The sequence below is a fragment of the Scophthalmus maximus genome, chromosome 10, assembly GCF_022379125.1.
Source record: "Scophthalmus maximus strain ysfricsl-2021 chromosome 10, ASM2237912v1, whole genome shotgun sequence".
Taxonomy (NCBI): domain Eukaryota; kingdom Metazoa; phylum Chordata; class Actinopteri; order Pleuronectiformes; family Scophthalmidae; genus Scophthalmus; species Scophthalmus maximus.
The window spans coordinates 10,937,829-10,965,120 of record NC_061524.1 but is presented as its reverse complement, the minus strand read 5'-3'; the positions used below and the strand labels follow the sequence as shown (position 1 = coordinate 10,965,120).

Sequence of the window (27,292 nt, the reverse complement as noted above, 5' to 3'; positions counted from 1 at the left end):
AGCCCTGAGGTATAATGGAACCCAGCATCACCAGCCCATAACCCAAATAAAACGTGTTTTTTCTTAAAACAAGGTTGTAATCATGCGGACTTATGGCTTCTACAGGTGCATATATAGTATCGTGTAGCTCGTGATAAGTCTACCTTGCATGGTTACAACATCATGGTTAATACTCAAAATGTTAATGGGGAATTTCAGTGGGATTTTCACTTCCGGAACCTTACTGTTGTAACCCCTGTGATTGGTCAAAAAGTCAGAGTCGGCTAGCTTCCTTTTTCTTTTGACTATGTTAGAGATACAGAATTCTACCTGACAACAGCGATGAACTTAATTCTGATTGGTTTTTTTTAGGTTTTTTTAATCCTTGCCTTTGACGGCTGGTATGATCTCACACAGTATTTTCATCACATCTTACTTTTTTTTCACTTCAAAACTCCCTTGACGAGCCGCGACCGTTCGGGCGCAATGGTGAGTGGATGGATATGCTCGCGTCTGGAGAGGGGGCGGGGCCACCGCGCTCTGCTCATGAATATGGAGGCGCAGCGCCCCGCGGACACTCCCCTCCATGTTGAACTTGTGTAGCCAGCTCCAGCCCGGACCAGCAGTCAGTCAGTCAGTCAGTCAACAGTGGGTTCGGCTGCCGCATGGCTACTGTGCAAACTTTTCTCCAGCGACGAGTGGAAACCGTGGGATAACGAAGAGGCGCAAGACGCTCGGAGAAGGCTGCGGGACAACGACGAGCGCACGAGGTCGTCCGTGTGAACCGGGAACCTGCGCTCCGCTGGTCGAAGTGTCGTTTCCCCACTCGTGCATGTTCAAAGCAGAGGAGAGCTCTGGTGCCGTGAGTCGGCCGGACGACTAGTAACGAACGAGTGGCCACAGCAGTCCGGAGGCATGATTCTGAGACGGGGCTCGGTCGTCGCTGCCTTTTTACTCTGCTTTCTTGCCAAGGTACGTGGACCACTTCTTCTGTCTGGATGTACTTTGATGTGCGTGTGTGCGCGCGCGCGCGCTCCCTATACGTGTAACCGTGCCTCATGCGCAAGTGTGTCCCCGCCGTTTGACACGAACAGCAAAACAAGTTTTTCTATCCAAACTTTTTCTGAAGTATTTGTGTCGCCCCCCCCCCCCCTCCCCCCGCCTTAAACACCGAGGTCGAAGTTGTCCATCTTGTTCACTGTTCTGTATCCCAACAGGTGTCGGAGGCGAAGGGCCAGTTCGAGCTGCAGATCTCGTCGATGCACAATGCGAACGGGGAGCTGCTGAGCGGCGCGTGCTGCGACGGCGCGCGCAACGCGGGGGATCGGAAGTGCGCGCGGGACGAGTGCGATACGTTTTTCAAAGTTTGCCTGAAGGAATACCAGTCGAGGGTGTCCGCCGCGGGGCCCTGCAGCTTCGGCATGGGATCTACGCCCGTCCTCGGAGGGAATACCTTTTCTTTCAGGAGCTCTGTGAGGAATGACAAATCCAGGATAGTTTTGCCCTTCAGATTTGCCTGGCCGGTGAGTTGAAGGGTTTAAAAAAACACACGTTTCTCCTAAGGGGGGGGGGGGGGGCTGTTTTCAGGGCAATTCTGTGCAATTACTGTCCGTCAGTCATTCTCAGAAAGTTTCTCTCGTGGCTGTTGGCCCTCTGTGAGTCCTCCCTTCGAGGAGGGACCCCCTGCTCGCCTCCATTATCTGCGCCAATTAACCAGCTGCAGGTATTTTCCTCCGTCAGGCCCCGAGCTGTCGCTTCTGTCCAAATAGACTTGCTGTTAAATAAACTTCTTTCTAGACGTGTAGTCATCATCAAACCTCAGTTTGAAGAAAATGGGCCCCGGGTGAATTTATGAGCTACATGCCAAATGAACCCACTGCAACCCATCTGCATGATGGATACTTTTTAAGTTCACCCCCCCCCCCCCCTTTAAAAACTTAATTATCACACACAAATCTGTTGGATGCTACTTGTATACAGCGGCCTCTTCAATTTGTCCCCTTGCTGAATATGTCCCCCCTCGTCTGACTCGATTGAACAGATAAAAAGTTAAAAAGTTGCATGAGTCTGCATGAGTCTCCTCCTCTGCCTCCCCGGCAGCTGCTCATGTTGCACGGTGCAGGAGCTCCGGACTGAAGAGAAGAAAAAAAACCCACTTTCTGGTTTCCTCCAGTGTCAGCTCTTCTTCACAGAGTAAATAAATGGGCCCGACAGGCCTGTGGGAGTCTTGTAGCTCTGTGAGAGATATGATTTGTCATGCTTTGGAGCACATTTCGGTGTTGTGAAAAAAAAAAAGTGGGGCTGTGCACAGACTGACTGGCCCCACGGCTCGGCCCACAAGCTCCTCCACTGGGCCTGATGGGTGAAAGGCACAGTCTGCTGGTATGTGTGTGTCCAATTACATCAAGGCTATTTTTACCTCAAATCTTGATGGAGGTTCTTGCTCGCCGATGGCCTCGAACCGCCAGAATACGTGAAAGGAGTGAAGACTCGTCTGTGATCTGCCGTCATGTTGTACATTACCTGCAGCGCCGACCAGATAGTTTAGATGTGTGTTTTCCCTCTGACCTGATTCCAGTTGAACACTTTTCTCAGCGTGGTAGCTTGCAATTTGATATGGTCTGTATTTTTTATTTGCTCTCCACTTAGACACTGGCGCCTCACACCATTTTTTTCTTTTTTTAAAGAAAGACAAAGGTTTCTGTTTATGCTCACACTATGGCAACACTAAGTTGGCACGATTGCTCGGAGTTAGTCTCGTCTTACGGGTAGAAAATCATTCCCACTTGAAAACGGCACTTGTTGACGTTACAAGTTTGAGGACTCTGCTGGCCGTACTCATATTTCTTTTCTTACACACTGAAAATATGGATACCAAAAATGGCCTTGAACCACTGCAGAAAAAATTATTTGTCATGTTTAAAACGGACAATATTTGGAAAAATACCAGAACGGCGAGTGAAACATGTAGAAAATGATGTAAATGTTCAGTAGACCAAAAAAAATCAACTTGAATACCTCAGCTTTGGAGTAACTTTGTTTTGTAGTTCCCAGGATGAGGTTTGTGAAGCCGCTCGTTAGATTCTCTCATCCTTCACTGGAAGTGCTTTACTTCAGTGCACATTAACAATCGTCAGGTTAGGTATGATATCACTCTTTGTCCTGTTCATAAGTTGATTGGCTGTTGTGGACAGATGGCAGTGTGGTGCAACTGGGTTGCTGGGTGCTCCGAGTTCATGAAGCCCCCCCCCTCCCCATCCTCTCTTGTGAGCTGCATGAAGTTGGCCTCTTGTCCAGGCCAAGGGCTTTGTTTAAGTCACGCTCGGTTGGACCCCAGGCATTTCATCGCTTTAACCTTGCCACCCACAGCAACTGCTGCACTTAATGAGGCTACACAGATGTGCTTAGATCAGGTAGGGCAAGAGCCGGCCGTCCAGCCCAATGCCATCGACTGGGCATCTTTAACATGAGCATATCTGTGTTTTAGAGCCCCGTATAGAGTCAACCAGTTTCTGCTTCATGCCTGTGTTCCACAGAGAAGTGAGGGCCCAGCTACCCAGGTCCTCACAGTGTATCAAGCAGGGACAATGGTGTGACTACAGTGAGGATTACAGAGCATAATAGAGGCTGTGCAGCTGTAATGCCAGTGCAGGGCAAGCAACAGGAAGCAGTTGTAGTAAGCTCAGCAGTGATGAAGTTGGCTATGGGGCTAACTGTGGCCTTGCCTCTGTGGCCACCTCAGCATGTTTGCTCATGTTCCGCCATTACAAGAAAACTTTTTTTAATTTTATTTTTTTACTGGATCAGGTCAATTCTCTTGTGGTGACATTGAGTTTTTTCTTTTACAAGCAGTAATCTGCGCAGCTGCCAGCATTGCCCTTCCTTCTTGAGCAATTCCTCAACTTTCGTCTCAGGCTTGAGTTGTTATGGCTCCTCATTGTTCTCAAATCACATTTAATTATGCCTATATTTCATAGCTGAGTTCCCTTCTATCTCTCACCGACCACAACGCTGCCTGGCTGTCCTCTGAACTGGGATATGCTGGCCAGATTGATTTGAATGCAAGTTGAAGCAGTTTGCAGAACTGATCAGGTGAGTCGCAGAACAACAGTGCACCTTGTCGGTAGGCGCTGACGACAGGAGCACTGACGTTGGTATTAGATAGTCCGCTCTCTTGTGGCAGTTAAATGTAAATTCTGTAAATGAAAGAGGATAAATTAATTTGGTTTTTTTGCCTCTCCACTGCATGCTGTCCTCCACCTTAACAAGGAATATTCCAGTGTACTTGCTGTGATGTGTCATTGTCACGCTACATAATGGCTTCTGATGCTTTGTCGCTTATCAGTTGTTTCAAGCTATATGAATGTGTAATGCATTTAAGTGGGATCACCCGTGCCTTGTTTTTGTTTCACTTACTGGTTGGTGACCCTTAAAAACACAGATGACTAGTTGCTTGTTCAGTGAAACGCCTGATACGACTTTCATTCCTGTTCCCAGGTCCTTTATTTTTAATGGTGTTTACTTTGCATTAGATCCAAAATCTGTTTGCAGTGTGTCTTGTTTTAGTTGGCAGAAGGTGAGATTCTTTCTTTCATCAGGGTGAGGTTCAGTTGTAGCATGGGCTGATGTGTCTTTTACAGGTTATTTAATAAGCTGTTAATAATACAACAATTGTTGCAAGGAAAATCTTGTTGTGATGAGAATCTCCTGGTAAACACTGCGTTCCTTCCCTCCCGTCCTATCAGAGGCCCACGGTGGCTTTGAAGGTGATTGTGAGAAGCTGTCTTTTCATGACTGAGCCTCGGTTTTATGGCAAACAGGGTGTGTTACTTTAGATGTCCCAATCATTGGGTGATCTCCGTTTGATACTATTGAAGTGATTGACTCAGGAAAACTGATACAGAAAGTCAACATCCCTTTGACTAGACTGTTTACATTTCCTCTGCGCTGAGTGGAGGCCTAGACCACTCCAATCTGTTGTGCCTTGCCTTTTTTAGACCTTTGGCTTTTGCTTGTTATTCCATGAGACCTACCTCTACTTTATTTTGATCGATTTCCCTCATAATGATACATCAGATGGCTCCATTTTCAGAAGAGGGCAGGCTGAGGTGTGTGTGTGTGTGTGTGTGTGTGTGTGTGTATTGGGGAAAATTCCAGTACTGAGAGGATTCAGTAGTGTTCTTTGGCAAGTCACTGTGATTGGAACTGGAATGATCTTTATCGCTTATGTTGCCTGTCTGTTGGACAGTGTCTACTTGGCCAGGAAAGATAAGAAGACATATGGCCACACTTATTGCACTTGGACGTGTGTGTGAGTGAGAGAGAGAGAGCGCGAGAGAGAGAGGAGGGAGAGAGAAAAAAGAGAGTGCTCTGTAGTTCAAAGAGAAGTTGTGAGTCAGCTGGGAGCCTGGGAAAAGTGAACCTGGCAGTGGCAGACGGTTCCAAGCTGATAACCACCGAGGAGTTATAGGGTGTTAGTGAATATGGAGCCAGGCAGTATCTCAGTTTCTGAGAGCAGTTATTTGGTCTGGAACTAAACATCCCAATAATGGTGAGGCTACTTGTTAGGTCGAGCCATTGTGACATTTTACTTCTGCTGTTATTGATACAGCCACATTATGCGTTTGCCAAAAAGTCAAGACTTATTTTTCATTGTGGCCCTCAATCATGTTAATGCAGGACAAATGGATGTTACTGTGCTGCAGTAGCTTCCATGTTGAGGCAAGTCAAAATGCTGCAAGATATTTGTGTGTTGTAGTGTTTATGCAACACTTTGTGGACCACTGTTTTTTTTTTTTACAACTTATGGCTTCTCATATTAGTCACAACGACGTCAATGTAATGTTGCAATGGTGACTAATGAGGACATTTCAGGAGAAGGATATCATACTCATATGTTCACACAGTGAGGTGCAGTTTCCGTTTAAAGGATGAGCTCACCAGATTTGTTTGGGGTGGATCTTTCAAAAGAAAAATGTTACAAAAGTCTGTGTGGTAGTGCAGATTAGGGAATGATGCATTCAAATGTAGTTGCACTGTCTGTGAGAACACCAAAGCACTAACGTGCTACTGCTTAATGATCGTATGATCTCGGTGCTAATATAACTTTATTAGGTTGCAGTAGTGGGTGATTAGGTATCACATTACCACTGACTCCTATTCTCAAGTTCTATCTCAAGTGATCGCAGCCAATCGTGAGTCAGAAAACACTGTGCAGACTGTGTTGCTGATGACCACTGAATTTCAAATAATAGCTGCCCTGATTGCAGTGAAATACTGGCACAGGATGAGAGAGATAGCTCCAGTAAAGATGGAAAGTTAAATGGCTAACAAAACAAGGTGAAGCGATTGAAAAAAAGGTTTCAGGACTGAGTCATACCCCTTTTCTTTCTCTCTGTGAGAAGTGAATGGGGGTTTTCCTTGGAGCGGCTTTGTTTACCGGCATGAAGTCATCACGGCAGAGATGAACATGGCAGCAATGCAGAATTCGGCCTCGGAGCAGCGCTGCTAGGGGCAAGCTTGTGTGAATATAACAAGTAGGTGTTTCTATAGGATGCTCGAACACTGTAAGTGGATTAGACTTTCTCACAATCGCGTACGTTCTCTCAGAGTCTGCTGTGCGTGCTCGCAGACGCATTGTTCGCTCCCTCACGACTGTGGCACAGGGCACTGTGAATGTGTAAGCTGATATTGGTGTGAGTGCTAAAGACCCCGAATCAGACAAAGCGTTTTTTGGGAGTGCTGAAATCAAGACAGGCCCTTTGGAGTGTAGCACTCATTCAGTAATATCCTCACGCAGTCTTTCTCCTGCCCTGCAAATTTGTTTTGCCTCACCATTCATCACATACACCTCTTTTCTTTTTTTCTTCTTTTTTCTCTCTCGCCTGGATTGTTCAGAGGTTTATAAATTAGCATGAAATTGAAAATCACATATACATTGCAAAACAAACCCTACTATGAGATTTCTCAGAACACTGGAAATCATCCACTGACTTCACTCGCCACATTTTCTAAACATGTGGAAAAATGTATTTGGCAAAAGCTGTTTCTAAGGAGCAAGGACGTGTTTTTGGCATTGCAGGGTGAAGTATCCTTTTCTATGCACTATTCTTTATTTTGACTTATTGTAGTCATTACTCAAGGGTCTGTCCATTTGCAGGCCAGCTCTGTTGGGCTCATTTTTCCTCACCCTGCTGCTGGGTGGGTGTCCTGCTAGAAAACACCTCTGCCCATGCGTATGTCATCCTACTGTAATGGCTGCGACGCAGATACCTCTGCCCCACCGCAAGCTTATCCTCTCAAAATCAACAAGGCCATAGTCATAAGTTACCAGCTCCTGTAGTAGGTCTCATTGTGATGGTAGTTTGAATGGTTGCTAACAAACAATGGGCTATCAACCGTTGTCCGGATGTTTCACAAAACATTCATCACCTAATCACTGAATGGTTTTATGATGCATTGATAGCTTGATGATCCTGCTCTTGGCTAATACCTCTTGTGTCTCTTGTCTTGTCTTCCCTTCCTCAGAGGTCCTACACTTTGATTGTGGAAGCCTTGGACTTCAGCAATGAAACCAGTGGTGAGTATTGAGCATGGTATTCTTCAAAGCAGCATCTGGGAGGAGTTGTGTTGAGGGTCAGAAAAGAAGTTTATTCCTCCTAAACCCCCTGCCTGCTCCCACATGCTCCGCTGATGGTGCATGACTGTGCCATCATCATCAAGAAAGTGAGTTGGCAGGTCCCTGTAAGGCGGGAGAGGACAGGGATGTGAAGGGGAGGAAGAAGTGGGGAGGGGGCAGACACTGGTGGGGGGTCACACAGGGAGAAAGGGAGTGTGTTGAGGTAGAAGACTCTGAAAAGGTTTTCTTTTGGCCAATGACTGACGGCAGGTGCTGCCAGCCAGGGTCAGGGTCACACTGTCTCACTGTCACTGAGGCGTGAAACACAGAGTTCATCCGGCAGCAACCAGCCTGCAGGAACAATTTCATTTAATTTTTGGGGGGGGGGGGGGGGGGGGGGGGGGCGATACCTCTGAGGACAGGTGGGCTGCAGTCTGAGCTTGGGGCGTGTGCAGTGAAACACTTCTCCTCCTGAATGTGGGGAGAATATGATGCAAAGATGCTGAATCTAAATTCTGGTTGCCAGGTTTGGCCTTACCGTTAGCTGTGCCGTGGGCTTCCTGCTGGTTGGCATGCCGATTGGCAACGGCATGAAGACTCCAGCTGAGTGAAGGCTTGTTTATGCAGGTCTTTTTGACGTCAGCAAGGTTTCGGCCTTTTCTGCTGTATTTGCCGCTCCCCAGAGACCTATTAGGGCAGTGGTGTGAAAAGCCCCCTGAATGTACACAGTCTATGCTGGTTAAGTCCCTCTGAGGTCCACCACGCTCGCTCACATTTCTGTTAGCTTCATATATTGCGAGAATCCTCGCTGCTATTTAATGTCATTTGATCCTTAATCAAAGTAAAAAGCTTTTAGTTTTATACCTATTTAAATGTGAAAGCAGTTATATTTTCAAAGTTCTGCTCCCGGAAATGTATAAACTTACCAGTGTTTTCCTGTGTCTTCAGAAATGTTTTTTGTTTTTTAAAGTTCACAAGTGTGGGTTTTCTCTGTATAAGATGAATTCATTCAAGCATGACCTTTCGAAGCCTTATCAAGCTCATCTGATTTATGTGTAACTCCGAGCCAGGCAGCAGGTAGTAAGAATGTGCTACTCCTGACACTGCAGGCCAGCGGTTGGTAGAGAAATGCCACACAGCTAAGCGCTGGATTCCAGACCACTGCGAAATGTTACCAGGCACTGTGATTTCAGCGCACCCCCGACCCCACCCCTATACTCACCACAGCACAGTAAATAAATGACAGCAGGCCGTCCCCCTGCTGCATTGCATCATACTACACAAAGCAGCGATTCACCCTGCGGTCAGCCACCTCTGCTCGTGTGAGCACAGTAAATAACGGCTGTGACACATTTTTCATTCTCTCCCAGGTGGAAGATTTAGATAAGGAGTAGTGCTACATGTGTGAGTGAATGAGTGGTGGTAATGCATGGGGGTTTGTATGTATGTGTACAGTGTGTGGTGTCTGGTGATAGGGCTGTGTGTGTATGTGTCTCATTACAGCCCTTGGCTCCCAGGTCAGTCCTTGCTCGTTTGACAGAGCCGTGACCTCTTCATGTTTGACAGGAAAATAAGTCTGTTTCTGGGTCTGAGTCTGTAGTTTGTAGGTCTCCATGAGTATTGCACAATCTCATCATCAGCTGGGCCTTTGCTCCCTATCTGAAGTGTGGATTGTTGCTTTTATGCGTATATCTTGTACTGCCGTTAGTACAAGAATGTATGTGAGAAAAGCAGCGTGGAAGAAAGTGCTGATGGCACATTGGCAGGCTTCCCAGCAGTGACTGTGGCATCAGTGTCCTCAACACTGTAATTTATGGTCGCTGTGGTTCTGTCCTCGCCTGAGCAGATGCAAAAGGCTGCGTCTTAGACCAGCAATATCCTCTAGCTGTAAACCTGAGAATCAGAAACCATCCGGGGAGAGCTGGAGAGGGAGCGTGAGAAAAAAAGCAGTTAAGCGTGCTCATTACAGGCAGTCTTTTCCTTTTTTCTGCATTTCCTCCTTGTACTTTTCTTCCTCTCCAGCACACATGGTTGCTTTTTAATTATATATAATGTACTATCTCAGAGCTCTTCTGCAATTTGTGTAAAAATATTTGGGGCATTTTTGGGTTCCCACTGTGTGATCACGGAGAACAGTGCACCTCCCAAATGTACAATGTAAGCTGCTGCCCTGCCCTGTTCCCTTCCTGGTTCAGGCATTTGAGGAAGACTATAATATTTTTCAAGACTCTGGCAGTCGACATTGATGGTGTCAAAACTGTTGTTTTAGGAGCAGATGGAAAACTGATAGAGAAAGCCTCTCATTCCGGCATGATCAACCCCAGCCCGCACTGGCAGAAGCTGACTCACAACGGCCCTGTGGCCCAGTTTGAGTACCAGATCCGGGTCAGCTGCGACGAGCACTACTATGGCTTCGGCTGCAACAAGTTTTGCAGGCCACGGGACGACTTCTTCGGGCATTACACATGCGACTACAATGGAAACAAGACGTGTCTGGAAGGCTGGTCCGGACCTGACTGCAACACAGGTAAGCCCTGTGAGATCACAGAGCAGCTTGAGACAGTCGGATTCAGTCTGTATGAGTATGAATGACTCGCTGTGATTCATGCTGATACGTTGTCTGTTGTGTGGTTTGGATAAAATTCTCACATTTACTTTTTTCCCCTTTTTCCATTCGAATAAACCTTGTCATTGCTTTTATGACCAGGAAACTCTTTTATCCACAGAAACTCTGCCTGGCCGATTACTTATTAGATATTTTACGGTGTTTACACTGCAGGACCAGCTTTTTTTGTTTGTCAACAGCTGTATTTATTCTCACAGACGGAATTGTCAGAGAGGGTAGTAACTATTATACCATTGACTGCTATAATTACATTGCAATGGTATAATTACCTAACATTACATTCATTCATAATTAAAGTGAGCTAAAAAAAAGGTGCTACGTTTGAATCTAGTTACCAGGCAGAAAAAAAATGTTCTTTATTCTCTTCTAGCTATATGTCGACAAGGCTGCAGCACTGAACATGGATCATGTAAGGAGCCAGGAGGATGCAAGTAAGTGCCTGAGGCTGCTCTTGATTTTTACTGCATTTTTACTCTGTGAAGTGTCAAACACGGTTTGTTCAAGTGTCTTAACTGACTGTGGAGGCTGGTGCCAGGGGCCTGTGGTGTGGCTCATTCAGATATATAGGGATTGTGTCCAAGCACCAGTTGTGTCATGGCATGGATCGTTCCCTGTTCGTGCTTAGTTTTCTGGCCAAGAGACTATCAGTACCCGGGCCTTAGCAGAAGCGCCGGCTGAGCCGCTTGTAAGTCTCTCGCAGAGCTTTTGACCGGAGCTGCCGGTCTGGAGGAAGGGGGAGGCTCAACTGCCAAGACTCCATCTTGAAAATGGAGCCTATGCGTTTTCCCTCAAACGGGGCAAGTGTTTTATCAGTCAAATCGCGTGTAGCGTTCGGATGAGACTTAAAGTGAATTGTTTGTGTAGCTAATGGCTTCCTAATGCTGTTTATGCACACAGCCGGAGGAAAAGCCAGGCGCAGATGCATATCAGAGCTCGGGCATTGTGTGCAGTCACAGTTGTATCTCAGCCTCATCCTGGAGGAGGCCCTGCATTACCCAACTCTTCCCACAGCTCAGGCATTGGCTGCTTTCTTAGTTGTCTGATTTGGCCATGAATCAAGCACAGGGACGATCAGGTTTGTTCATTTTGTGCACCAGCTTTGTTTTTCTCAAGCATTTGACATCATCAGGTTTCTTGTAAGTGCTTGTGTGGCCACTGGCAGAACAAGAGGTAGAATTCGCTTTAGTCTCTGCACAGGTGTGGCTATATTTAAAGCCGTGGGTTGAACTGTTTATACGCAGTCTGCCAACAAACTCTCCAAGCAAGCTCTACTGCTGTTGTAGTTAGTGAGTCGTTTCCCATGGTTGGACTGTTGAACAGTGTTTAACGACAGCAGTACAACACTGGCTGCAGGCGAGGGCAGCCTCCTTGTCACTTTTATGTCGGCAGAAACTCAGCTAATGACTTTCAATGGGATTTCTTTTGGCTGGGGTTTTAGTGATTCCTTCATATTTATAATGCAGTAATAACGACGCACCTGCAGACCAAGATTGCCACAGTAGAAAAGTGATTTGAAAATCATTAACTACACAGCCATAGCCTACAGATTCTATCTTTCTTGAGGGTTAAAAACTGCGGTGTATCGGCGGCGCTGCACAACGCAATGTGACATTCCCCAGTAATTTGGCTGTGTAATAACTGTAAATGATTTGGGGAATCCTGCTCCGCTTCTCATGGAGAGGATTAGCACACTTTTAAGAATAGCCTCTTTAATCACGGACTGAGGTTTACTTAACCACCACGTTTATTTTTACAGTCCATCCGTTTCTTGGGGCTAATCAGTGCACCGCTCCCCCAGAGGGATACTTTGTTTCCTGTCTCTTGGCCCCACAGCAGCGACTGTATCACCACTTCACCACTTTTTAAAGAGCGGACTTATCAGTCGGGCTGGATTGCCGTCTTAATTATGAAGCCCAGGAAGAAAGGGGCAGCGTTATCAGTGTAATTATGGACCTTGACATTTCAGTGGTCAGCAGGCTCCGGTCCCCCTCCCTGGCCCTGGGGCACACGTCTGACTCTTGACTCATGGGAACGAGGATGAGCAGCAGTGTAACGGCAGAGGAGAGGGCTGAACACCCCTCTCTGCAAAGATGTCGCTGCTGCCAAGCCACAGGCAGAGTGTTGTTAAAGGGAGCGTCTGGCCGCATGCTGATGTTAGCCATGCTAAAGGTCCCATTGGAACTGTAATTTAGTGCTTTGTTTTTTTTTTCTGTTCCGTAAAATGCTAAATACTCTTCTGTTTCCCTCTCCCCAAGTATTGTTTAAACGTTCTTGCATAAACACCCTGCTGCTTAAGATTCGTTTGTGGTCTTTTAAGAGGCAGCCCAGTTGTGAGAGCAAGAATACTGCCTCTTTGTTTCACTTGTGCAGCACCATACCCTATACGCCGATGTGTACTTCATCAAGTTCAGATTATCGCTCTAGGAATTCGGAATAAACAGAAGATTAAGGTATTAGCATTATTTGATACCACGGGGATTATCTGACCTCGCTGCGATAGCCGTGAATTGGCCTGTTCTGCATGTGCATGCGTGTTGTTTTTTTGTTTTTCTTAATCTCATGATCCTTTTCTAAAGGCTGATGGCATGGCTCTCCGTGTGTCTTGCAGGTGTCTATATGGCTGGCAGGGTCAGTATTGTGACAAGTGCATCCCCCACCCAGGATGTGTTCATGGCACCTGCGTCGAGCCCTGGCAGTGCCTATGTGACACCAACTGGGGCGGCCACCTTTGTGATAAAGGTTAATTTCTTTCCTCTTTTTTGAGTTGCAGCTGCTTTAGGAGTGGCCAAGTGTTGTGACAAAACTAACTAAAGCTTTGTAAAATACGCCTTTTCCCCAGATCTGAACTACTGTGGCACTCACCAGCCCTGTCTGAACGGAGGGACGTGTATCAACACGGGACCGGACAAGTACCAGTGCACCTGTGCTGATGGTTACTCTGGTGCAAACTGCGAGAGAGGTGAGTGTCAGCGGTGCAGAGTAAGAAAACCTTTTGCTCTCCTTTCTCTTGCTAATATGTGGCAAGTGAGCTTTAAAGGGTGCTCAATTTCACATATTAAGTTCAGTTAACTCGTTATGAAACAGTTTTGTCCTGTGGGACGATTTCCCAAGTCTGCGAGCATGACTCTGGTGATGTCATCAGGGTCATTCTCAGAGTTTCAAACTTTAAATCTTCACCAGTTAATGTCATGAGCTGGAGTTTGAAGGGCTCTGGCATTAACCAGGTGTGTGGGGGCTAGTACAAGATGCGAGTTGCATTATTGTAAAAGAGGAATATAATGAACTCAACTTTGATTGTCCATTTTATTTTTTTTAATCAGTGCATTGCAAACCCCCCAAAGTTTTGCAAGTGCAATACTCAATAAAATGGAGTAAAGCAGCTCCAACTTTTCTGCAACTTTTATTTAAAATAAAAGACAATCTATGTTTTACACAAAGTATTTGATCTTAAGGGCTGAAAAACTTTCAATTAGAGGGGAAGGTTACGGACTCGCTGAGTCTTTAGACAAAAGGTCAGAGGTGCCTTCAGTTTGTAATCAGAGGAGGTGGCAACTTGGCAATAATTGGTTTTCTCTCCAGCATGAGTGGCCCCCAGTCCCCAGTCAGGTAAACCACCAGTTTGAGCTTCAGTGGCCGGTCATCCCTTCACTCCTCAGGCACTCCAGACATACAGGTTCAGCTGCTGCGAACACTTACCATGGAGATGATGGTTTTTTCCTCATTAAATCTGAGCCTCGCCGGGTGCTGACAGCTTAACTGCGGAGATGTCAGGAAACTGTGCCCTTCGTAACAGGAGGTCCGCAGACCAGGGGATACGTCAGGCCATTGTAACACAGGGGCCCCAGGTTACAGCGCTGCATCCTCTCCCCTCCCTCCACCCTGCTACATACCAAGAGCCGTCTGTCGATCACCTCCAACTTCCTACTTATTCCCTGAGTGAATTATTCATTTCTGATTCATTTGGGACCCACTCATCCCTTAACTTGTCCATAAAGGGAGGAACTCCAGTGCAGAATCTCCCCCGCCAGCCTCCCTCACCCCCCTCCCGCTCTCTCTCCCGCCACTCTCTCATCTTGTGCCGCCTCTCAGAAGAAGAATGGCGGGGAGTCAGAGGGAAGTCACGGTGTGTTGGTCAGGTCAACTTAGCATGAAAGATGATTTCCTGGTGGTGTGCTCTGCCGGGCGGGTAATGCGAGTGAGATGGGGGGATTTTGAGCGGGCTTTGGGGGCAGAGGAGGAGGGGGGGGGAGGAGGAGGGGGAGGAGGAGGGGGAGGAGGAGGGGGAGGAGGACGGAGGGGTTGTGGTAGGTGATGGGTGAGGGAAGGAGTCGACCCCTGGGTGTCAGCTGCTGACAGAGTGATCCAGAGCAGTGGACTGAGAGGTTTTCTAGGGATGAGAGCCAGAAGCTGAAATGCATTTTCACAAATTTTCTTGTGAAGACTAAGGCAAATGTCAGACCACCTGAAGTCACAGTGAAATATTCGTACAGCAGCTACAATAGTACGTCAATCTAAATATCAGGTTTCCTGGCAAAAAAGGTCAAGTTTGAAAAATTGACAAAAGGCGCATTCAAGGGGGGAATTTTTCCTTCCTAAATCAACTCTTGTGTGTCCGTGACCTGTGTGTCCGTGACCTGTGTCCGTGACCTGTGTGTGTGTGTGTGTGTGACCAAACTGTCTTTCTCTTCCCAGCGGAACACGCCTGTCTGTCCAATCCGTGCTCTAACGGAGGAAGCTGCTCAGAAACAGCTCAAGGCTACGAATGTCAGTGTGCGCTCGGCTGGAGCGGCCCCTCCTGCACCATCAGTGAGTTTGCAATCGACCTGCATCCACTAAACGTCACACTCTCACGGAAAATATCATGTCGAATAATCCCAAATTGGATTCTCTTGCACAGATGTCGACGACTGCTCTTCAAACCCCTGTAACCACGGTGGGACCTGCCAGGACCTGGTCAATGGCTACAAGTGTCATTGTCCCTCACAGTGGACGGGGAAGACATGTTTGATCGGTAAGCCCTCTGAGCTCTTTCCACCACTTGACGCCTGCCAACTGCACATGCATCTGCCACTAACCCCTTCTCTCCCTCTCTAGATGCCAACGAATGTGATAGCAAGCCCTGTCTCAATGCCAACTCGTGCCGCAACCTCATTGGTGGATACTTCTGCGAGTGTGTCCCTGGTTGGACGGGGCAGAACTGCGACATCGGTGAGTTGAAGGCTGTCATCAGCAGCTGTGGAGTGGGACGCCTGTCCAGCTCCTGTCCCGTTGTTCGTTCTTTCTTTCTTTCCTGTCCGTTACGGGCAGCCTCAATTAAAGCTGTAACATGAAAGCATAAAGCAAACAGTTGGACGAGTACAGCCTTTCCCTGCACTATGAATCTGCTGTATTATTATTAGCCGTGTGTGTGGCCAAGGCTGTGGTGATTAGAGGTGGCTCAAAACAATCCCAGCACTAGTTTCACTTGGCAGCAGACAGGATTGCTCAATACTCCATGTTGCACTGATTCTGCAGCCACGTTATCCAACTCTCGCAGAGCCTCTAGCTTTAGCTCCAGCGATGTTTTTAAAGGCCCCTAGCATGGGAAACAGAAAGCACAAAACTTGTTTTCAGAGACAGACTATTCACTCAAGCTGTTCAGAATTAATCCTCAGATTTGTTTTCCTGTGCAGATATAAACGACTGCAAGGACCAGTGCCAGAATGGGGGAACTTGCAAGGTACGTGTTGGGTCAAAAACGTCTAGTTCTATCTGGTATCACTGCTTTGTTTGCCAGCTTATTTGTTTGTTTTATTGTGTTTTTCTTTACTTTTTAAAATGTATTTTCAGTTGAAGGCTGAGACATTTACAGTGGTTTTATAAATAGCTGCAATAAACTGTTCTCTCCAAACTGAAAAAGGAATTGTTGTGGAATTCCTCTCTGAAATCAAATCTGAGGGGAGTAGGTTCAGAGAGGTTTCTAAGGGAGGGACTCACAAGTTCCTTGACCACAGTAGATTGAATTACCACAAACATTATTGTGTTGAGCCCATGCCAGGAAAATGTGTTGAAATAAATGCGAAGCTGTGTTAATTTTCCTCTAAACTTGTCACAACCCCCCCCCCCCCCCCCCCCCCCCCCCCCGGCCTCGCTCTGTTCTGTTCTGTTCTGTTCGCTGGTTCGACGGTTATTGTTTTGGACCCCACCCTGTCAAAACCATTAATCACATTTGAATATGTGCATGCGGTTCACCCTTGTTTCTGTGTCCTAGGACTTGGTGAACGGGTATCGTTGCATGTGCCCCCCTGGCTTCGCCGGCGAGCACTGCGAGAGAGACATCGATGAGTGTACGAGTTCACCGTGTCTGAACGACGGGCGCTGCCAGGACGAAGTGAACGGCTTCCAGTGCCTGTGTCTGGCTGGCTTCTCAGGAAATCTCTGCCAGGTGAGACACGTACTCCCACCACCATCCCACACACATTTAAGCACACATGCATGCATCCTCCCTGCTATCATGTAGCATCTTAAGCCCTTATACCCCCCCAACCCCTTTTCTGCCAGCATTGCATTGCTGTATCTTTGGTTCGTTGTAAAGTTTTCCTGCCCCACCCTTTTAAATGGCTGTTGTTCCACAGTCCTTCTTAAAAGGGAGTGCTTTGTTGAAGCTGCTCCTGGCTACAGCGGGATACATTCCTCAATGCTGAAGCCCAGACTCGGAGGACGGCTCCTATGTCTCTGCCTTGTTTTTCCCCTTTCCTCAAAGCGCTGTGCGTGTGTTATTTCCTGGCACAGCCTGTAGGGAGGATGCTGTGGGTTTTACTCTGTTTAGTGTAGCAGAAACTATGTCAGCTATCAGGTTCACTGCTCTCTATCCAATACCTCTCTGCCCTAGCTGGATATCGATTACTGCTTGCCCAACCCGTGTCAGAATGGAGCGCCCTGCTTCAACCTGGCCACAGACTACTTCTGCGCGTGCCCAGAGGACTACGAGGGCAAAAATTGCTCTCACCTCAAAGACCACTGTCGCACCACCACGTGTAAAGGTACGTCTCCTGCAGGCAGTAACCACATGCTTTTTACTCCGACTTTTTCCAGAACATCTCTGAAAGGTGATCTGCATAGCGTGCTGCAGTAAAACGCTGAATAAGGCCAGGTCGTCACCATGTGCTTGAACACTTTGCCCACATTTTTCCCACGAGGCCAATACTTATGTTTTAGTTTTGTGCACTGAAGTTTCTTGGCTAAGGTGAGCAATTTATTATAGTGGGGGCCGGTAGATTCCTTGATGACTGCCTCCCTCCCTCTCCATAAAGCCTTTCCAATGATTCTCCCCTCCTCTGAGTTCACTGAATATCTGGCAGAAGGCTGATAGCACTGTGTGTGTTCTTGGTAATGACTTGGTGGGCTACCTCTTTTTTTTCCTCTCCTCAATGAATGTGCACATATTTTCTGTGCGAGTATGTGTAATTGAGTGAGTGGACCAACCACGGCGTCAGATACCAGACGGTGAGATCCTCTGTGCTCTTGGCAAGATTTAAGTGATTACAGGGGAGCGAATGCACCCGGTGCTCCTAACCTGATCAGACAGGGCGAAAGGAAGGGATTTCAGTGCAAAGTGACAAAGATCACTCTGAATTGCTTATGAAAGCATAAAAGCTTATCGCTGTTTCTCCCATCATTCAATGTTTTTTTTTCTCATTATTCCACTGATACTGTTTTCCTGAGGGGATGGGGAATTTTCAACCACCATGTTACCTTATAGATTGCTTGTTGGCACTTGTTGGCTATATCTTTTTTTTTTTGGAATCACCATTCCTCCTCATCTGTGTTTTATGATTTATAACAAGTGTTTGCTTTGCCAGTTGTTCCACTGTCTAACTGCCTCTTGTCTCCTCAGTGATCGACAGCTGCACAGTCGCTGTGGCATCCAACAGCACACCGGGAGGAGAGCGTTACATTTCGTCGAATGTGTGTGGACCTCACGGCCGTTGCCGGAGTCAGGCTGGAGGCCAGTTCAGCTGCGAATGCCAGGAGGGGTTCAGAGGCACCTACTGTCACGAGAGTAAGATTTCACACACGCAATGTGGAACACGAGGCACAACTCAAAGTGATGAATCAAAAATCAATCTCAATCTTGCATTTTATTTTTACAATTTCAGACATCAATGACTGCGAGAGCAACCCATGCCGCAACGGAGGTACCTGCATCGACAAAGTCAGCGTGTACCAGTGCATCTGTGGCGATGGCTGGGAGGGCGACCACTGTGAGATCAGTGAGTAGGACTACTTGTTCTGTGATGTCAAAACAAATCTGCGCCTCCCCTCGTGGGACTGTTAAGTCCATGTTTCGACATTCAAAGTCTGTTTGATGTGCTGCACATTATTGACCCTCGCTTCCGATGTCTCCACCAGACATCGACGACTGCAGCACCAACCCCTGTCATAATGGAGGGACATGTCGAGACCTGGTGACTGACTTTTTCTGCGAGTGTAAGAACGGCTGGAAGGGAAAGACATGCCACTCCCGTAAGAGTCCTTTTTTTTTTGTTTTCCACACCCATGTAGTCTGTCTGTGCAGGCTGATGGTATGCGATTATGGTTGTATATAATTACCCAACCTCCTATACACTGTATTTACTCATGTGGGTGTTCATCTCAAACAACGGATTTGAAATGCTCCCTGCAGGCGAAAGTCAGTGTGATGAAGCTACATGCAACAATGGTGGCACCTGCCATGATGAGGGCGACACGTTCCAGTGCAAGTGTTCGCCAGGCTGGGAGGGTACGACATGCAACATAGGTGAGGCTCGGTCATGGCAGTTAAATTTTTCATATTTTCTCTCTCTCTCTCACACACACACACACATGCACACGCACGAGATTGGAACAGACCTGTCTTAATCAGATCTGTTCCTCTCCTCCCATCTCCCTCCTTGCCCATTTCCCCCCTCTCCACTTACAGTACATACAGGTATCCGCTTAAATCCCCTGATTGCACAGACATTACACTTCAAAGTCACGGAATGCAGATTTCGTTTGAGTGAAAAAAAGGAAACCCAAGTAAAAAAAAAAAAAAAAAACCCAAGCCAACATCGGTTCTCTTGTGACTGTTTAAGGTTTATGATTGATTATCCTCTTTGTTGTTGGACAAAACCCACTGACAGATTTCTATTTGTCTCTCTCCATCTCAGCCAAAAACTCAAGTTGTCTCCCGAACCCTTGTGAGAATGGAGGTACCTGCGTAGTGGCCGGGGAGTCGTTCACCTGCGTCTGCAAGGAAGGCTGGGAGGGACCCACGTGCACCCAGAGTAAGTGCTCTTTAGGGAGGAGTTGTGGAGGGGATAACGGTGGACATTTATTGCTATTAAATGATGATAAACCTCTTGCTACTCAGTGCAGAGGTGAAGTCCTGCATCTGATTAAATCCAAGTCTCTCATCCTCTCTTGATCTCTACCTTTTTTCTGTTTTCTTTTTAATCTCTTTGGTCTCTCCCTGGCTGCTGCCGGCCATGAGAGGAGGAGAAGGAGGAGGGAGGAGAGAGAAAGGGGTTCAGGAAAGTGGAGACAGATGTTTCTCTAGCCCCCTCCTCCTCCTCCTCATCCAACACACTCCCCTCTCGTTGTTGCATTCCTGTCCAAACAGTGACATGTCGACTTGTTCTACCGCTCTCTTCCATTTGTCTGGGATCACTGTCCTGTACGCATGTACGCAAAAGCATAAATTCGCGGATAGCCGAGGCGGTAATCTGGTTGTGAAAGTGTTGTAGGTGGTGGTGGAGCTGGAAAACAGTTTTTAGAGTCGACTCTGGTATTTGCACTGCCTTGTTAATAAGGCAGCGTAATCGGTTGAGGCCCAACCAGCCCAACATGTCTCTGCACACGCAAGCTCAGACGTGCTCTCAGCTGTCATGTGCACTAACCACTCATACATGAGAGGGAGGAAAGAAAAAATACAACGCACTTACTCACTTTCTGTCTCTGTCTCTCTCTCTATTTTGTTTTCTCTTTTAGATACCAACGACTGCAGTCCACACCCATGGTAAGTGGATTTAGACAGATGTAAACAGGCTTCCTCTCCTGTGTCATAGTTTCACCTGCAGGCTGTCTTTCTCACTGTCTCTCTGCCGAGAAAACCAGGCATACACCCTTCTGTGTCATTCCTGCGATGCAATCAGCTATCCCTCCTCTGTGAATTCCCAGATGTGACTCTTACCTAACCAAACGCCCAAATCCATGCACACTTGTCAAATAAAAAGAACGAGTCTGATTACCTTAATTGCTTTTAAAAAGGCGATTCCAGTCTGAAATGGTTTGATATAAATGAAGCGTGGATAGACTTCAACCTGTAAGCCTGGGGGTATCCTGAGATAAAAACTGAGGTCTCTCTTTTTCTTTTCTTCTTGCAGTTACAACAGTGGAACCTGTGTTGACGGGGATAACTGGTACCGCTGCGAGTGTGCCCCAGGCTTCGCGGGTCCAGACTGTCGGATCAGTGAGTATTAACCCTGCATCCCGCGCTTTCCTGATCCCCCTGTTCGAGCCGTCAGTTAGAGCAGACCCGGATCGCGGGACCGTTCCAGTTGCTCCAAATGAAAGGTCTAGTCGGCCAATTATCTGTGCACTGGGCTTCAGGCCAGCCCGAGCCATTTTGGTGTCACCTCTGCAGGCCCTGCTGCCGTCCCCAGGGGAAACTGGCTTAGCAGGCCAACAGCAAATCAGCCATGCTCTCTGACACTGATTACATAGATTGTTTTCCCTCTTAAAGGCTTTCAGATGGCCACATTCTTTCCCATTGCAAACCCTTTGTTCTGCAAAGTCCAGCCTTTAGTGCCTGCATACCTGCTAATGATGCTGCTTTTAATAAAGCTGCATTGGGCAAAAAACGTCCCGGGCTGATTGAAAGCATGTTTGCTTGTTCTTTATTAACTGGTGTGTATGTGTATGTACTGTTCAAATGACACATGACCTTAGTGAATTTAGCTTAGGAATTAGATTTGTGTGCTGACTGCTTAACCCAATGTTTGTGTGCTGTCTGGCTGTGCTCTTTACTCCATGAAGGAGCCATTTCTTACCTCTTGCTCTCCCCCTGACAGATATTAATGAGTGCCAGTCCTCTCCATGTGCCTTTGGCTCCACTTGTGTGGATGAGATCAACGGATATCGCTGCGTGTGTCCACCGGACCGGAGCGGGCCACACTGTCACGAAGGTAAAAGTCCTCACGAGATGGTCAAAAACAAATCCACATAACGAACATACCCTTTATTGTATGTTTCTAACAGCGTGTTTGTGGTTCAACACAGTGACAAGAAAACCTTGCTCTGTTGGCGGACATATCACCCCTGACGGAGTCAAGTGGGAGGAGGACTGCAACACTTGCCACTGTTCCAATGGGAAAGTTGTGTGCACAAGGGTACGTCTTAACACACTGACTACATTCAGAAGTGATGCAAAAGGGGAGGACAGTATTTATGGTGGCTCTGAGCAGCTTTGAATCTCATGATGTCATTGTTTACTAATGGGAGAAGAACTGTAATAAAGAGACTCAAAGGATGCATGTGTCTTAAGACTCCACCAACTTCAGAGGTGCCATGTCGGGCCACAACACTCAGTCATCGGGTGGAGCTGGCTCGGGGAGTATACTTCTACACAGTCATTTGTTTTAAAAAGGAACACAATGGCACTGTAAGAAATATGTATCAGATGCCAGTTCAGAATCTCCCAAAGTCAAACTGGGCGATGACTGGCTGATATACAGCAGCGGCCCGAGGTAGTTCTATTATTATCCCGCTTGTTTCACTCACCAGGTGAACAATGGTGTTTCCCACATGGAAAAAAGCATCATGGGTTGAAAAGGATCTTTGCCTGTAAGGTTTAGGCCACCATGTTAAACATGGTCTGATGTGGGAAAACGGTTACACTGTTGCGGGTTTTGCCGTACTTTTTTTTTTTTTTTTTAAACAGTAGATTGAGTGTCACAGATTATAGAAGCGTATCCCCTGACGTGCAACGGAGAAATGAATCTTTCTAAAGCTGCTAATATCCTTGACTGGGAAAAAGCGGTGTCACTGATTCCATTCCACTTCACAGTCATGTTCAGGGCTGGGTATTAAACCATGGCATTCAGAGCCGCAGACACTTTTCAGTTGGTGCCATAGAAGTACAAACTGTCAAATGGCAAAATGTGGATTCAAATGTCAGGACTAATGGGTGTTTGATGCATTTGGCTGAAGATCCTTATGGGTTAACTTATTTTTCAATATGCCTTTCTTCCCCCCTTATTTGTTCTTTGATCAAAAAAATCTTTTTGCCAGATTTAGACTATTTTATGTGGTTTACATTCTTGTGTGGCTGCTTGTGTTTAGAAAATATTTATCATCTGAGGACTTTGGCTTCTCTTGATTTGAAAAAAGTTTTTTAATAGAATGAATCTTGATGCCAACTGTTGTCAAAACATCTCACTAAACATTGCCACAAGAAAAAAATTTAGGGGATCATCAAGGGGAGTGTGATTTATCCTCCGGGAACCATGAATGTTGCTGCAAGGTGTTATGGAAATTAATTTGTTAGTTGTAGAAAATGGGGGCTGGGCGTCGGTTAGCTCAGTTGGTAGTACCGGCGCCCCCACCGGAGGCTGGAGTCCGCCCGCGGTCAACCGGGGCTCGATTCCGACCCTGGTCATTTGCCGCGTGTCCTCCCCACTCTCTCTCTCCGCCTTCCTGTAAGCACTGTACCTTAATAAAGCAATAAAATGCCAGAAAATGGGGGCTAATCAATTTATCATCAGCCCTAGTCCTGTTTGTGTTTTTAATTCAAAGAAAGGTCTGTGACATTATCTCAACGCTGTTTCCTCTGTCATGTTCCTCTCTCCAGATGTGGTGTGGCCCTGTGTCATGCAAACTGAGTGCCAAAGGTCAAGGCGGGTGTCCCTCAGGTCAAAGCTGCATCCCCATCAGGGAGGGCCACTGCTTTGTGAAGCCCTGCCTCGACTTTGGAGAGTGCTGGCGCTCCAACCCTCCCCCGCCTCTCACCAAATGCCACCCCAGCTCCAGTTACCCGGACAACAGCTGTGCCAACATCACATTCACCTTCAACAAGGAGATCATGCCTCGAGTGAGTTACCTAGGTTCCAGGCAGGGAGACTTTGAATTAAAGGGTTTCAGGGTCATTTTTCATGCCTCTCCGCCGCCACCACCCCTCTTAAATGAAAAGGAGCAGCGAACTGTGAAAGATCAGGTTTTCATATGTGCTCGACCGGCCCCCCTGAGCAAAATAAAGATTTCTTGCCCAAGACACTAAACAATTCAGTCATGTATTAAAAAGTGCCCCAGAAAGAAAGAAAAAAAAATTAGCTAACATTTCATTCTCTTTGTCTGGTTGTCTTGCATCCAAGTTTTGGTCTTCCAGAAAATCAGGCATTCATGTCTTTGCCGCTCGTGACAATCCCTTGTTAACCCCGACCACACTACAAGATTAATTTCAGGATCATATGGATTTGAGCTAAACAGGACCATTGGCAACTCTGTCACCACACAGGATCATCACTTGCCAGTTGTTTAACAAGCATGACGGCAGATAACAAGCACATGAGCCTGTGGTCTTTAACCTAAATAAGGTGGATCCCAACCAGATAGCATGTTGAACCCACTGCCAAACTGCAGGCCGAGCCCTTCAGTTTTTTTTGACATGCGTGCTAACATTTGGTTCTTTTCTTCTTCCCATCAAGGGCTTGACTGTGGAGGAAGTGTGTAAGCAGCTGAGGCACTTGTATGTGGTGAAGAATTTCTCCTTGGAGCATTCTGTGTCCATAACTTGTGACCCCTCATTCTCAGCCAGCAATGAGATCCACGTCTGCATCGTAAGTCCCTTCACCCACTCGCCAGTCTGCCATGTGTTTGTCTGCCACTATTAACGCACCCTCAAAAAAAAAAAAGTCTTTATTGAGTTAAAGCCTGCAGCATGCTTTTTTCTTAGCAGCACAAAGACATGCTCTAATGGGATATGTGGTGGATTTAGGTTGATTTCATCAGTTTGACAGCAAGTAAAAACAATTAATGGCAGACGAGATGGAACTCGGGCCTGAGCCAACTGATTTCCAACCTCACTTTCTCCCTGGCACTTCTAGGCTACAGAGGATCATCGCCTGGACCAGAGCCCCATTAAAGAGATCACAGACAGGATAATCGACCTGGTCAGCAAGCGCAACGGCAACAACACCATCATCTCTGCCATTGCAGAAGTGCGCATGCCAAGCCCCAGCAAAACTGGTATGAACAACAGCCAAACTCTGCTTGTTGCTTATGCAGTGTTCCAGGCCTGCACACACTTGCATGTGTAGAAATGGGTGGGAGGATCAAATGAGATAGAGCCAAGCCCTGAATATGACGACAATGCATCAAAGAAAAATGTGAATGTATGAAAAATAACTCTTAACTCACACCACTCGGGCCACCCGGGGCTACGATCTCATGGCAGTTGTAATGGAGCTCAAAAAGAATGTAGCCAGGGTTGGGATGGAAAAGAGCAGAGCTGCTTGGCTACACGGCTGCAGATTGGCTCGTACTGAGACTGGCTTGACTCGTATTAAGACTCCCGCATGTGTCCGCCATTTATCAACACGGTGACAGCAGACTGCCGCCACAGCCAAATAAAAGCGGCCCCCTCCCCTGTTCAGGGCTCAGGGGTCAGGTTGCACGAGCAAAAGCATGCTAATGATTTAGCAAGCTTGATGTAGTAATATGATAAAACATATTGTGTATTGTTTAGCGGTTTGTCGCACCTCTTTGACCCGCGTTTTTCTTCTTCCCTTCCACCAGACTACCTTGTGCCCCTCCTCAGCTCTGTCTTCATCGTCATCTGGGTCCTCGTGCTGGTTTCCATTTTGCTGTGGTGCATGCGACGTCGGCGGAAACAGAGCAGCCACGGTGTCTCGGCGGCGGCTGTGGCCGAGGACAACACGACTAACAATGTGCGGGAGCAGCTCAACCAGATCAAGAACCCTATAGAGAAGCACGTGGGCCTCACAGTGGCCATCAAAGACTACGAAAACAAGAACTCCATCATTGCCAAAATAAGGACAAATAATCCCGAGGGGGATGAGGACGACAAGGAGAGGCACTTGCAGAAGGGCCGCTTTGCCAAACAGCCAGCATACACACTGGTGGAGAGGGACGAGAAGACGCCCATCTCCACATCCAAACACCCTAATTGGACTAATAAACAGGACAACAGAGACTTGGAGACAGCAAACAGCATTAACAGGATGGACTACATTGTATAGCAGACAGCTGTGTTGCTGTGCAACCAAGCCTTACGCCTTCACACCCCGGTGGTGGGTGAGACGGGGGAGCTTCGGCATGTGTAGTTAGTAAACTGTCGTGTCAGTCGTGACCCCACAGTATTTTCAGATATTCCCCGTGTTAATTTAAGTTTTGACAAGCTGGCTTACACTGGCAGTGACAGTTGCTTTGGTTGGCTGGAAAACACAAGGCACTGGTATACATTTCACTGTAGAACTAGTTGCAGAAGTGTCTTCCTATGCATTTCATTTCCCTTTCTTTATTTCTTTTATTTAGTGGACACATGGAAGGGGCTCCTGGTGTAATTGTTGTACAATGACTAAAACTATGTGACGTGTTCAACACTAGAGCTAATTATTTTTAATAAGTGTTTGAAATTCTTTCTAGTTCCGTTTGGAGAAAGTGCCTTTTTTCAGCTTTAGACTTCAGCAACTGTCAAATGAAAAAGAAAAAAAAAAGATCAACTTTATTATTTATTTTTATTTTTTGGGTGGGGCTGGGGAGGGACGGGATCGATGTCAGCAGTTGCTGCCAATATGAAGAATTTATGTGTCGATTTAGAACATGTAGATATGTACATTTTTTTTATTAATCATTGTGTATATTTGATTTATTAACTTAATAATCAAGAGCCTTAAGATATCATTCCTTTTTATTTATGTCTAGTTTGAAGGTTTTGATAGCTGTGGAAGCCTACCATTTATTTCAGTGACTTAATTGTTTTTCAGCAAATTCTATAAAAGACAAATTTCAAAGAAGACAAAAGATGGGCACTATGGGGCCTAAAAGAAATACTTTTTTTTGGTTCGTTTGTTCTTCCACAGATTTTCATTTCATGACTTGCTGCCAGGACCTTGATTTGAAGGCAAGTGAGGTTAGGTCGACAAAAGATCACGGCTGCTGCGAGGGATGGACATGGTGGCAGACATATTGCTTGCCACTAATGGTTAAAATACTTAAGGGAACAAAAAAAACAAAGAACCTTCAGCAGCTTCACTTTAACCCATTGACAAATTTCAAAGGCTGTCAAAATCCACCAGCTTGCAATGCAAGTCACACCAATAGAGACACGCCAGGATTCCCATCTGCTTTAGTCAGCGTAATATCATAAGCTAGACCACGAGTACTTGAACAGTAGGGGGGCGATGGGAACACTGTAGAGTCAGATAAGATACACTGCCTTGCTCTGCAAGAGTCCGCTTTGTTTCTGTGCACATTTGTTTCTTTTCTTTTTTCTTTTTTTTTTTTTTTAAAAAATGAGGCTCTTAAAGACAAACATGTTTTATCTCATTTGTTAAACCCTTTGAGATCATGGCAACATTTTGTCCAATTTTTTTGACTTTGTGTTATGAACTTGAGAATTATGTGTTGATCTGGCAATATATTTTTGAAAGTCATATTTATTAAATATTTTGTATGAAAAGAGAATTAAAGTTGTCTTTTTTCTGGACAGCGAGTGAAGAGTCTGTCTGTGACGCATCGAGCCCAACATGTCTAAGCATATGAAAGGTTTTCGTGCGACTGTCGTGGGAACTGCTGTGGGAGAAGCATCGCGAACTTGAGCAAGGTCTCTGTCCAAGTGTGTTTATGGCTAATTACGTTGTCTCAAGCCGTCCTCGCATTAAGTCAATCCCGGAGACAAAAATACTCCCGGTACTCATGATCCCCAGACAATGTTGTCCTTGTTGGTTTAACTGGCGGACTTAACTAAACTCTCTCGAGCCTTTTGAAGCCATGAGGCCTGAGACGCCTACGTTGCAGAGTTGAACTGATTTTAAGACGCACTTTTCTGA

The 27,292-nt window shown here is 46.5% G+C and overlaps 1 protein-coding gene across 1 annotated transcript; it reads left to right on the top strand.

The window, feature by feature from the left end:
* Positions 1–457: 457 nt before the first annotated feature.
* On the top strand, positions 458–26,949 carry jag1b (jagged canonical Notch ligand 1b). The gene is made up of 26 exons (XM_035606168.2): positions 458–951; positions 1,197–1,502; positions 7,507–7,558; positions 9,867–10,124; positions 10,594–10,654; positions 12,832–12,962; positions 13,063–13,182; positions 14,916–15,029; positions 15,121–15,234; positions 15,318–15,431; positions 15,896–15,942; positions 16,474–16,647; positions 17,095–17,245; positions 18,100–18,264; positions 18,362–18,475; positions 18,615–18,728; positions 18,889–19,002; positions 19,394–19,510; positions 20,214–20,241; positions 20,609–20,694; positions 21,296–21,409; positions 21,504–21,613; positions 23,074–23,313; positions 23,927–24,058; positions 24,326–24,467; positions 25,017–26,949. Exons 1-26 carry the CDS (start codon positions 895–897, stop codon positions 25,478–25,480), a joined length of 3,639 nt encoding a protein of 1,212 aa, XP_035462061.1. The 5' UTR covers positions 458–894; the 3' UTR covers positions 25,481–26,949.
* Positions 26,950–27,292: the final 343 nt, after the last annotated feature.

Excerpts from the sequence above, each read along its gene's own strand:
- jag1b (XM_035606168.2), top strand. The coding sequence starts at position 895 with ATGATTCTGAGACGGGGCTCGGTCGTCGCTGCCTTTTTACTCTGCTTT. Across the intron at positions 13,183-14,915 it reads TGGTGCAAACTGCGAGAGAG|CGGAACACGCCTGTCTGTCC; the intron begins GTGAGTGTCAGC and ends TTCTCTTCCCAG. Across the intron at positions 21,614-23,073 it reads GGAAAGTTGTGTGCACAAGG|ATGTGGTGTGGCCCTGTGTC; the intron begins GTACGTCTTAAC and ends TCCTCTCTCCAG.